Genomic DNA, 11,745 nt, shown 5'->3' on the forward strand with positions numbered 1-11,745 from the left:
ACAGCTCCTTGCAAGGGGGGCTGTGTGTGGTCAGACCTTTGGGAGACCACAGAGGAACAGGAAGATTGCAACATCAAGGTTGGAAATGGTCCTTTATTAGAGTTTGGATTGTAGATACAAGCATTCCTCAAACACAAGAACAAGCTCCTCCCAGGCCCCAGCCCATCAAGCCCAAGACTCTGTAAGATGCAGAAACAACTACCGTGTTGTCCCAGGGAGATCAGTGCTGACTGCTTACAGTAAATCCAGTGTTTTGGCTGCTCTCACAGGCATAGTCCAATTCTTTAGCTCCACCAGCCAAACCCAGCACAATGGATGTGAAAGCAGCTCTGGACATGGAACCTCCAGCACTGCACAGCAGCACAGGTGGCAGTAGAAGTGTGTGAGTAAAGCAAAGACTTTGGAGTGGCAGCTGACCACCACTTTCAGCTCTGCTCACAGGTATGACGACCCAGGCCCACTCCTCACTTCTCCATGAGGGACTCCAGCTGCTCCTGCAGGGATGCCATCTGGGAAGAGGGAGAGAGGATTACAGTAAAACATGGCTGGGACTCAGGGCAGTCCCAGCCAGTCTGCTTTGTGTGTTGCCCAGAGCTGTGCCTGGGCACCTCTGGGACAGAACAGGCACTGCTCACACAAACCTGGAAAAAAGAACCTCCTGCCTTGGTACCTGGCTGAAGCACAGCTGCCTAGACAGGAAATCTGCCAAGACCTTACAGCCAGTACCTTTTTGTACATGGGTGCCAGTGAGTTTGAGTGTCATGTTTTACCCCAGGCAGCTACCCTGGCAGCTCTGGACTGCTGATTGGATGTGTTTTGGCTTACTGCTTCCCCAGAAGGAAGGCTGCAATCAACCCATTCCCTGCATCTCCTTGTGCCTCAGGAAGCTCCATCCTACTACAGAGGAGGTGAAACCACACCTGATCTGTACTACTGGAGTTCACAGCAGCTGGTGCGGTACAGGATTGGGGAAGCTTTGTCAGAGGCCAAGCCTAGAACCATGTTGTGTCCCAGTACTTCCCATCCTACTGTGGGAGTTTTCTCACCTGCTGCTTCTCTCGCTCTTCCTGCTGCTTGAACTCATCCAGGACAGCCTGGAGACGGGTCTGTAGAGACAAACATGCCAGACCACAGTTACCAAAGTGTTCTCAACCAAGCGGCTGCTACAACACATCAAATGGTTCAGCAGCCCCCAAGCTGCACTGACATCCACCCATCCTTATCTCCTCCAGTTTCATAGATTGCTTTGCTCCCACAGGGAAATGATGGAATGTGTATGGCCACACCAGAACTATTTTTAATCCAGCATGCAAAGGCCCCTGGTTTTTCTAGGCCAGCAGCTAAATCAGTCTGCTGGATCTAATGGCAAGCCAGTGCTAAGCAGAAGACTCAAAGATACCCCAAGAGAGCTCTCACCTTGAGGGCCAGGTTCTCCACTTTCATGATGAGATCCTCCTGGCGCTTCCTCCTGTCTTGAGTCTCCTGCAGTTTACTTTTCAGGTTGTCAATCTGTTTCTGGATCCCCATGACTGGAAGGGAGAGCGAGTTCACACTAGGGCAGCAGCAGAGCTGGGCAGTGCAGCCTATCTGGCAACACAACAGTTCTGTGCTCTGCCACCCACTCACCTATCTGGTTGGAACCCTCATTCTCCTGCTGCTGCCCATCAGACTCATTCAGCTTGTCCTGCAGCTGTCTCTCCAAGTCTTCCTCAGTGTCCATGATGTTCAGGTCTTCATCGTCATGATGATCCCTCTCATCTTCATCCTCGCTGCTGCTGCTGATATCATTAAATATCTCCCGCAGTTCATCATGTTCTAGGTGGAGGCAAAAGAGTTAAAACACAGCTGATGACCTCTCAGCACCCTTTGCCTGCCAGGGACCACATCACTTAGTAGGTGGAAAGAAAACAAGAGCCTTCCCCACCACACCTGAGGAGCCATGGCCTTGCTTGTGTCCCGACATCCCTGGGGAGGAGATGTCCAGGCTGGTGAGTGAACCATGGTTGTCCACTTCTTTTGTTTCATCTTCAGCAATGACTTCCCAGCCTGACATCAGGAACAGATGAGTCAAGGTAAAAAGAGGAACATAGAAGATGCACTATGATGAAAGAATGCTCAAAACTGCAGGAGATTACTGCTCCTTTAACTGTCTGGCTTTGCAGCTATAGATACCCAGGATGAAACATCCCAGACTCCTTTTTTGATGACTTCTCCTCTACTGTTATTTCAGCTCCTGCTCAGTACAAGAAAGGTCATCATGAGGAAACAATAAGCTTTGAACAAGAAAAGGATGAGATCCCAAAACTTCAATGCCTCTTGTGTGCTTATCTCCCAGCCTCACACACACACACAAAGCTCAGCTTGTCTGTCCTTCCCAGAACCCCCAGGTCATGGTGTCCTGTCCTGCTCTTGAGCTTTTTTCCCCACCAAAAGGATACGGACACTGACAGCTTCGGCATCCGTGCTCAGGAGACGCTTCACCTCTTTTTCGACATCAGGAGACTCAATATACTGGGCCAGAGAGGGGAAAGAGAACAGAGACACTGATAAATGCCCTGTGCGTGCTGGTCAACTCCAACCCTCCACATCTGGACAGAGCCCTGTTTCATGGCTCTCATCTCTTAGGCTTTCTCTTCAGCACTTGCTCATGCTCAACCAAAAACTAATTTATGCACCTCTCTAAAACAATCCATCTTTTATTGTACAGAGCTCCTCAGTGGGTTGTGTGCTCTCATTTTTCTGATTATACTACTTATGAAATAAGACTTTCCACGTGTATGCAGAAAGTCCCTGAGGTCTTGATGGTCAACTCAGTTCCTTCTGATCTCACTTAAAAGATGGTTTAATTTTTCACTTTTAAATTCATCAGGAATCTTAATGCTGTGATGTCTCTCCTGTGGGCTATAAGAACATCTCAAGTAATTTGTTTCCCAAATGTCATGCAAAATCACGCTTCATCCCATTCTCAGAAACTGCAAAGGAGAGAAGAGTAAGTCTTCCCAGCCTCAGGGTGCTGCATCTCCCCAACACCTTGCCTGGCTTGTGCATATGCACAGAGACAGTCTCTGAGCTCCATCTGTTGTCACTCCCCCGGCTGAAGTGACAGTTATACTATTTGTAGCACTGCCTGTTGGGGAAAGGAAGGGGCCATGCAGAGAGAGAAGACTGGGAAAGCAGGAATAAGTGAAGCCTCATTTCCATGCAAGCCTTCCTTCCCTTCTTCTCTGTGAGCAGGAGGAGATGTGCTATGGCAAGGCAGCCACAGGAATGAGGTCCAGCAGTACTCCACACAGAGGATTATCCCCTCAGGAGCATCTCAGAATATGGAGGAAGCACCCAAAAAAGTGTTTAAATCTATTACACTCCCTTCACCCTCATCTCAGGCAAGAAAGCATGTGCAGGCATGTTTAGAAATCACAGGTTTTCTAGACCAATAGACAGTTGCAGCTCTAATGTCTCTGCCTTCCTATCCCTTGGGTATTGTATCTGCATCTGTGTGAGAAACAACTCACCTTCTTCTTAGCTGTCTTCCGGAATCGCCTCTTCCGTACGTTTTTCAGAGGAAGAGTGACTGTGACAGAGGAAACAGATTGCATGTGTCAGGCAGATGGCCCAGTGAGAGAAGTGCATGTCAGAAGGGAGAAGAACCCTTCAGCAGCAGAGAGAGCCCCAGAAATGAAGCAGCAGCACAACCAGTACCTGGCAGCTGTGAGTACTCCGCACAGCTGTGGGGTATTGGGGTGGAGGAGCCTGGAGAGGTTTGGCACAGTCTCTACTCACTGCCATGGTTCCATATGAATTTCTTTTCTCTGTCCTTGTCCTTCTTCTTGTTTGCTTTGGGGTCCGTGCTCACTGTCTGCTCTTCCAAAGGCGGGTAGAGATCACCATCCACAGTGCAAACAAGCATCTGGAATGCCCCCACAAACACAAAGGTTTATCGTAAGGCAAGGACATGAGGATGTGAAAGAACAGTGTCTGTCCACTGCAAGTTGGAGCCAAAGGGATTCAGAGGCACAGGCTGCGAGAAACAGTTTCACACCCAGCTGAGGTGGACATAGCAGCAGTTAAGCTGTCACAAGGACAATCATATTTCATGCTCCAGAAATGAGGTTTCTGAAATGAGGTTTCTAAACACCAAGTGGAATGCAGAATATTAAACTGCTAAAACTGTGAAAATACAGAAATTGGCCATGTTATACTGGGTGTCCAGCTGCTAGAGTGTTTCCAGAGTGCAAAGGTTTTCCTGGAGAGGGGAGCAAGGAATTAAGATGTTGGGGCAGGTGAGAAGGACAGCCCATACCTGGCAAATATCCGCTGTCTTGTAGAAGGTTTTCTTGTCAATGGTTTTTAAGCTCTCAGTGATGCAGGGCAGATCCACCAGCTTGGCTGCCAGAGGCACCCGGTCGACACGGACAATCCCGTGGCGCCCGTCCGCTGTGGAGAGCCATGGGACAGGTGAGAGCTGTGGCTGAACAGCCACATTGGGCAATACACCCCGGGCAGCAGAGACTCCACAGGACAACACATGCTTCACTTGGGGACAGTCAGAGGAGGTTTAGGATGTCCTGGTGCTGCTCACTCACCGTGCAGCTCAATGGTGAGCCTGTCCTTCAGGTTGACATTCCCAGACTGGACTGCTCGCCGCACAGTGGAGGCATATTCCTGGGAACACATACTTACTTTAGGAGAGGGTGTGCTTCCTCCAAGAATCCCTAGAGGCTTCTGCACAACCTATACAGCACTAAACACCTGTCAGCCCCACGCAGAACAGAACTGCAGGAGCCACGATGAAAACTGCACCCTCTTCCCAGCACCACATTAACCCTGTGGCTCTGCTACTCCTGATGCTCTCCATATCCCTGGCATGGCACAACTCCCTGAGACAGACAACTTGCCAGAGCACCACAGCACTGGAAGAAGTTACAGCTCTCTGCACCAAGCCCTCCTGGTCTCAACAGGACACAGCCTCACAGAATCCCAGAATAGCTGGGGCTGGAAGGGACCTCTGGAGATCATCCAGTCCCCAAATCCATGCCCAGGCAGGGTCATCTGGAGCAGGTGACACAGGAACACATCCAGGTGGGTGTGGAATGTCTCCAGAGAGGGAAACTCCACAGTCTGCCTGTGGAGATGTTCCAGTGCTCTGCCACCCTCATGGAAAGAAGTTCTCCCTCCAGTTGAGGTGGAAGTTCTTGTGCCTGAGTTTATGTCCATTGATCCTCGTCCTGCCACTGGGCAACACTGAGAAGAGTCTCAGCTTCAAGCACCTAACAAATAGCATCGAGGGCACTTACAGACACAGCAACTGAAGAGTGAGCACTTGCTAAATCTCTACCCTTACAGAGCTTTCCTCACTAACCCCCCCAAGTTGTCTCCCGAGCCTCCTGCTCTGTGAGGCTGGAGCTCCTCTTCAGGGGATGTTCAAAAGGATGGGAACGGGCTACCCAGGTCCCAGAGCATCCAGCCTGCTCCCATGCCCCTTCAAAAGGATGGGAATGGACTACCCAGGTCCCAGAGCACCCAGCCTGCTCCCACGCCCCTTCAAAAGGATAGGAATGGACTACCCAGGTCCCAGAGCACCCAGCCTGCTCCCACGCCCCTCGCCAGACGCGCAGATTCCCCCCGACTGCCCTGCAGCCCCTCCGGACCGCGGTGCTGGGCAGGCAGCCCGGCCCGGGGTCTGTGTCTCGGATGGGGCCGGGCAGGCTCTTACCGGCGGCAGCCGCAGCACGAACTGGCTCTCGAGCTCGTGCGGAGCATCGTCCTTGCCCTTGCTCATCCTTCCTTCTCCCGCCGACGGGAGGGCTTCGGCTCCCACCCCGCCCGCGATCCCGGTCCCGGTCCCGGCCCCGCGGAAGCCGAGCGTGGTCCCCGCCCCTTCCGCTCCGCTGCCGGCCCGTGCCCGCCCCGCCGGGGAAGGTGCGGGGCCATGGGGGTCGGGTTCGGCGTGGGGCTGGCCCTGGCCCTGGGCTCCAGCGCCTTCATCGGCAGCAGCTTCGTGCTCAAGAAGAAGGGGCTGCTCAGGCTGTGCCACCGCGGCCGCGCCAGGGCAGGTACGGGGCTCCCGAGGCACCTTCTGTCGAGGCTTCTGTGTGGCTTCGCCTGTGTAACTTCACCTGAGGCTTCCCGTTTCTCTTTCCTCCGCACTCAGGGCAAGGAGGGCACGCGTACCTTCGGGAGTGGCTCTGGTGGGCAGGGCTGCTGTGCAGTAAGTACCCGCGCTCGCACACCTGGGACAGGTAAATCCTGCAGTGGTTTGGGTTGGAAGGCATCTTAAAGGTAGTTCCAACACTCCTGCCACGGGCAGGAACATCTTCCACTAGACCAAGCTTCTCCACGCCCTGTCCAGCCTGGCCGTGGATACTTCCAGGGCTGGGGCAGCCTAAGCTTCTCTGGGAACCCCATGCCAGTGCCTCCCCACCCTCACAGGGAACAATTTCTCCCTGATACCTAATGTAAACTGACTCTCCGGTAGTTTGAAGCCATTCCCCTATGTCCAGTCACTCCATGCCCATGAAATCAGTCTCTCTCCAGCTCTCTTGTCAACTCCCTTCAGGTACTGGAAGGCCACAATTAGGTCACACCCCAGAGCCTTCTCTTTCTTAAGAGTGTGTCTGTGGTTGTTTCTAGTCACTTTGATGTTTTATTACGAAGATCATTGTTTTACTGCTTGATTTTTGTCCGAGTATCTGAGGATGATGTTGATCTAATGATAACTCTAAAATACCCTACTCTCATGCATTACCAGGTTCTCTGCTGAGGGAAAGGAGCTGAGGAGCTGGTCTAGCTAGGCTGGGTTAAGTGCTTCTGAAGTGGCCTGCCCAGAGGATGGAGTGATAACAGAACATCCAGCACTGTTTAGTGCTACAGCAATTTTAGCAGCTCCACTTTACTCTTTTCAATGTTAAGAACCAACTGTACTTGATTTGCCTCTTAAAAAGCTGTAAAAACAGTTCCAGGAGAACACATCTTAGAAATTCAAACTCCTTTCAGCTTTGTGGCTATTGTGGCAATACTTTCCTGTGGTTGCTACTCACTGTATAGGCACATGTGACTTGAGCATCACTATGCATAACACTGAGCCTTCCTTTTCTCTTGTGTGGGGCTTCTGGTTGTTCTTCTGGTGCTGTTCTTTCCTGGTTGCATGACAAACCTCAGAGAACACAGGTGGAAACTGAGACTTTTTTGACTACACTCAAACTTAGTGACTTGCTGCTACTTCAGTGCTCACCTAACAGAGTTTCTCTTTCAGTGGGAGTTGGAGAAGCTGCAAATTTTGCTGCCTATGCCTTTGCCCCTGCAACACTGGTAACTCCACTGGGTGCTCTAAGTGTCCTTGTTAGGTAAGCAGCCTCAGAAACACCCTCATCTACCACCCCTGATTGATAAAAGCAGTTGCTCTGCTTTCCTCTCTCTCTTCCCTCAGGTGCTCCATCTCTTGCTGTAATTTATTTTGTTCTGTTTTAATTTATCTTTCAGTGCAGTTCTGTCTTCCACCTTCCTGAATGAGCAGCTGAACGTTCATGGGAAGATTGGCTGCCTCCTGAGTATCCTGGGCTCCACTGTGATGGTGATCCATGCTCCGCAGGAAGAAGAGGTTTCCAGCCTGGAGTCAATGGCAGAGAAGCTGAAAGATCCAGGTACTAAAATAAAAGGAGTCCTGCCAACTTCAGGCTTGGAACTGACAGTAGGAGGGGATGGCCTGTGGCAGTGCCAGGGTAGGAGAGGGAATTCCTGTTCATAAGGGTGTGACTCTGCTTCCCAACCCCAGTCCCTTGAGAGGGAGGCCAAAAAGACAGACAGATGGGGCAGCTCCCTGCCTGTCGGATGTCTGTTTGCTATCCCGTTACATCTGTCACTGTGTTCTGATAAAGCTCTTTATTCTTTCCCCAAGGATTCATTGTATTTGCTGTGTGTGTCCTGGTGAGCTCCCTTCTGCTTATCTTTGTGGCTGGACCCCGTTATGGACAGAGCAATGTCCTGGTTTATGTTTTGGTCTGCTCTGCCATTGGCTCACTGTCTGTATCCTGCGTCAAGGGCTTGGGGATTGCCCTGAAGGAACTGTTTTCTGGGAAGCCAGTCTTGAAAGAGCCACTGGGGTGGGTGCTCCTGGTGTGCCTGGTGATCTGCATCAGCATCCAGATCAACTATCTGAACAAAGCCTTGGACATTTTCAACACATCTGTGGTCACACCTGTTTACTACGTGCTGTTCACCACAGCAGTCATGATGTGCTCGACCATCCTCTTCAAGGAGTGGCAGCACATGGTGCTGAACAACATCATTGGCTCCATCAGTGGCTTCCTCACCATTGTGTCTGGCATCTTCCTCCTGCACGCCTTCAGGGACATGCCCTTCACCCCCAACCTCCTGCCCCTCTTCCTGCAACCAGGCAGGGCAGACCCACATGCCCCATGGAGCACTGCAGACAGACATCAGTCCTGTCAGCACCAGCCTCTGCTGCCCTCAGAGGACAAAGGCCCTCAGAGTGCAGAGGAGGAAGAGGAGGAGGAGAAGTGAAAGTGTGTGAGGAAGCCTCAGAACTGCTGGCTCTGCTTCCACTGCCAAGGCTGAACATGCTGCCTCAGCTGCTGCTGCATTAGTAGGACCTGGCAGTTACCTTCTGCCTGCCCCAGGTGCCATAAGGGTGACCTGCCACTGACAGGAGGCTGACAGGGCCAACAGCCTCCTGTGGCTCCAGACAGGAGCCCTGGGAAGTGCCCAGGTCCTTGGATCCTGTGCTTCTTCACTGTTCTGTTCCATGAAGAATTGATTTGCCTTTGTCAGGATCCAGGCAAGGACCCAGACCTTGGTGGTGCAGAGACCTGCAGCACTAACACAGTGTCAACCCTGACTGCAAGGCAGACCACACGTCTGGGGAGGCCTCAAAGTGTTTTTTAAAAACAGGATTAACAGTTGCAAAATGATCTAACATGGTGCTAAGGTTATCCAGAGAGAAGGTGGACGTCTGGCTTTAAAGGTGACATACACAGAATAATAATTAAAAATCCCTCTGTCAAGTTCTTGGTTTGCTCACTCTGCTAGAATTTATTTACAGATTCACATCCAAGACCAGAATACAGCCCAAACCGGGAGACTTCAGTGGTGCTGCCACATGCGGATGTGGCTCTTCAGAGGGACCAACCTCTTCATGCAACATCTGCTGTGCAGGTTGATGAAGCACCTGCTTACAGTATTCTATTAAAAACTGATCTGTTCAGTTACCAAGTGGTGAGTGATACATTTGTACTGAGAGCTGGGGCATCTGAAAGGTAGGAAGAATCACAGGAGTAGGAAAAACTCAGTGAATGCTCCAGAGAAACTCCAGTTAGAACAGGAGAGGAAATCACTCTGGGAACCTAATCCTTAGCTATTGAGGCAAGTTTCTGAAAGATAACTAGACAGCTGTGTCCTCACTGATGTGTGTTTATATCAACATAGCTGTTTAACACATCCTGAATCTGTTCCAAGGGCTGCTGGCTACAAGCCACCCACAGGTGCTGTTCAGCCCCTTCTGCAATGGGGTGTGTGCAGAGCTGCTTTTCCAGGCTCCTGTGGAGAGCTCCAAGCCACTGTCAGTGCCACTCCAGGCTTTCCAGAGCCACACTGCAAGTAAACACTGCTGAAATGCTGTGCTGCCTTCCCAGAGAGCAGATCTGTTGGTTGTTTTTCCAGATAGAAGCTCCTCTTAGTGCCCTGGGGGCAGAGGTCCAGAAGACACACCCTCAGGTCTCCCACCAGTGATCTCCAAAGGTAAAAGTGCACGAGGTGATAAAGCAGCTGGTTAGTTATTTCCTGCATTCAGTCTCTCTAAAGAAACTACTGTATAGGACAGCAGGAGCTCTTAAACCTTTAGGGAAAAAGAGGAAAAGCCACAGCCTCTCCCTGAAAGAAGTTCCTCTCCCAGAAATAAGTTTGATTCATGGGACCATACAATTGAGCAACAAATCACAATTCAGAAAAAAACTTCTAGCCAGAAGACAATTATGCCCTCTTCCTACTAATTTTGTAAAAACAGGATCACTGAGAAGGAAGTGGAGGGACAAGAAGCCCAGATTTTCCATTCTCAGCTGTGATCTACCTGAATAAAGGAGACTCTCCTGTTAAAAATTGACCCAGTTAATATTTATTACATTTACCCAGGGAAAGCAGTTAATGGAGCAAGTCAGCATCGACAGAGTTGTGCTGCAGTGTGAAAATTGGTCACTTGGGCATGTGGATGATTTACCGAGCAAGCCTGAAGTATTTTCCAGCAGTGGCACTGCCTGGGATGATCACTGTTCCCAACAAGCTCTTCTGGCTCCGGGTGTCTGTCCCGGCCTGCAATGGTGCCCGGGGCGATGTGAGGATGTGCCCAGGAGGGCTGGTCTGTGCAACACTGTTTAAGGCAGCACCCACGGGCTGGCCTCACCCAGAGCCCAGATTCACATCAGCAATAGAAATGCCCTCGGGATGAGCATCCCCACCGCTCTGTTCAGCCGAGGGGGCGCGTCCCACACACGCAGGGTCCCAGGACAAAGGGCGGCGGGGCCGGGGAGGGCACACCACCCCGGCGTGGAGCGTCCGTGTCTCTGTTGCAGGCTCTCATCTGGCTGCAGCTTCCCCGAGACTGGCATTAATTAAATCCTACCCCCCGAGGTGATCCCGGCTCCTTCGGGCAGGGCTGGGCGTGGGCCAGGCCGGGCTGGGTCCGGCTCAGTCGGACAGGCTCTCTGAGAAGGCCGACTTGGATTTCTGCGTCTGCTCCAGACGGTTCAGGATGAACTGGCTGGTGTCGATGAAACGCTCCACGCAGTTCACGAAGCACGTCTCGGCCCGGCTGTCCAGCTTCGGGCCCGGCTTGTCCATGCACTTTTCCTGCACACAGCGGGGTCCCGTTGGTCCCGGGGGCTCCGCAGCCCGACCCCCGGCACCCCCTGAGCCCCCCCCGGCACCGGGACCGCCTCCGGGCATCCCCAGCCCTCGGACACGATGGTGGCACCCCCCGCTCGGCATCCACAACCCCTCGGGATCCACAACCAGCCTCTCGGGATCCACATCCCCTCGGGGTCCTCATCCCCCCAGGATCCTCATCCCCCGGAGATTCACAACCCCTTGGGATCCAATTCCCCTCGGGGTCCTCATCCTCCCGGGATCCTCGTCCCATGGAGATCCACAACCCCGCAGGATCCTCATCCCCTCGGCACATCTGACCCCTCCCCACCCGGGGCTCTCCCCCTCCCTCCCTGTGCTCACTGGGACCGCTCCTACGGTGGCTCCATTGTGTCCCCATCAGCCTCCTCCTCCCTCCGGGAGTCACACAAAGGCCTGCGCGGCCTCCCAGCCCGCCTGCCCGCCCCGCTCGGGTGCCCGGAGGCGGCGGCCTCGCCCGTACCCAGCACAGCTCGGTCATCTGGTGCACCAGCTGCTGGAAGCGCTGCTTCTGCGTCTCCACCTCGATGAAGCGCTGCAGCTGCGGGTCGGCGCCGCCCAGTCCGGCGCCGGACGGCGCGTCCATGGCGGTCGCGGGGCCCGGCCGGTCCCCCCCGGTGTCCCCTCTCTGTCCCCTCCCGGTCCCCGCCGGTGCCGCCGCGCCGCGACCTTCACGTGCCGCCGGTGCCGTGCCCGCCCCTTCCGCCCGCGCCGCGCATGCGCCCCGCGCGCCGCGCGCCCCCTGCCGGTGGGGCGGAGCGGGCGCAGCCGGAGGCGGTGGAGGAGTTTATTGTGCGGGAGCGGGAGCGGGAGCGGGAGCGGGAGCGGGATGGG

The 11,745-nt window shown here is 53.3% G+C and overlaps 3 protein-coding genes across 5 annotated transcripts; 1 reads left to right on the plus strand and 2 right to left on the minus strand.

The window, feature by feature from the left end:
- Positions 1 to 75: 75 nt before the first annotated feature.
- Positions 76 to 5,872, minus strand: TAF7L (TATA-box binding protein associated factor 7 like). Of its 2 annotated transcripts, none has more exons than XM_071569375.1 (11): positions 5,714 to 5,872; positions 4,584 to 4,662; positions 4,301 to 4,434; positions 3,781 to 3,907; positions 3,512 to 3,571; positions 2,439 to 2,516; positions 1,930 to 2,046; positions 1,627 to 1,815; positions 1,417 to 1,529; positions 1,047 to 1,106; positions 76 to 509 (listed from the first exon to the last, which is right to left on the minus strand). In XM_071569375.1, the coding sequence occupies exons 1-11, from the start codon at positions 5,777 to 5,779 to the stop codon at positions 465 to 467; spliced, it is 1,068 nt and encodes a 355-aa protein (XP_071425476.1). In that variant the 5' UTR covers positions 5,780 to 5,872; the 3' UTR covers positions 76 to 464. The 2 variants fall into 2 exon arrangements, with proteins under 2 accessions (XP_071425476.1, XP_071425477.1); XM_071569376.1 differs by having other exon boundaries at positions 2,439 to 2,511; positions 3,513 to 3,571; positions 5,714 to 5,871.
- Positions 5,864 to 10,086, plus strand: LOC139678505 (magnesium transporter NIPA2-like). Of its 2 annotated transcripts, XM_071569377.1 has the most exons (5): positions 5,864 to 6,053; positions 6,152 to 6,208; positions 7,253 to 7,343; positions 7,480 to 7,640; positions 7,895 to 10,085. In XM_071569377.1, exons 1-5 carry the CDS (start codon positions 5,930 to 5,932, stop codon positions 8,518 to 8,520), a joined length of 1,059 nt encoding a protein of 352 aa, XP_071425478.1. In that variant the 5' UTR covers positions 5,864 to 5,929; the 3' UTR covers positions 8,521 to 10,085. The 2 variants fall into 2 exon arrangements, with proteins under 2 accessions (XP_071425478.1, XP_071425479.1); XM_071569378.1 differs by lacking the exon at positions 6,152 to 6,208 and having other exon boundaries at positions 7,895 to 10,086.
- Positions 10,087 to 10,103: 17 nt separating this feature from the next.
- TIMM8A (translocase of inner mitochondrial membrane 8A) lies at positions 10,104 to 11,711 on the minus strand. The gene is made up of 2 exons (XM_071569381.1): positions 11,375 to 11,711; positions 10,104 to 10,857 (listed from the first exon to the last, which is right to left on the minus strand). The coding sequence occupies exons 1-2, from the start codon at positions 11,495 to 11,497 to the stop codon at positions 10,696 to 10,698; spliced, it is 285 nt and encodes a 94-aa protein (XP_071425482.1). The 5' UTR covers positions 11,498 to 11,711; the 3' UTR covers positions 10,104 to 10,695.
- Between the last annotated feature and the right edge of the window lie 34 nt (positions 11,712 to 11,745).

The sequence above is a fragment of the Pithys albifrons genome, chromosome 14 (assembly GCF_047495875.1).
Source record: "Pithys albifrons albifrons isolate INPA30051 chromosome 14, PitAlb_v1, whole genome shotgun sequence".
NCBI lineage: Eukaryota > Metazoa > Chordata > Aves > Passeriformes > Thamnophilidae > Pithys > Pithys albifrons.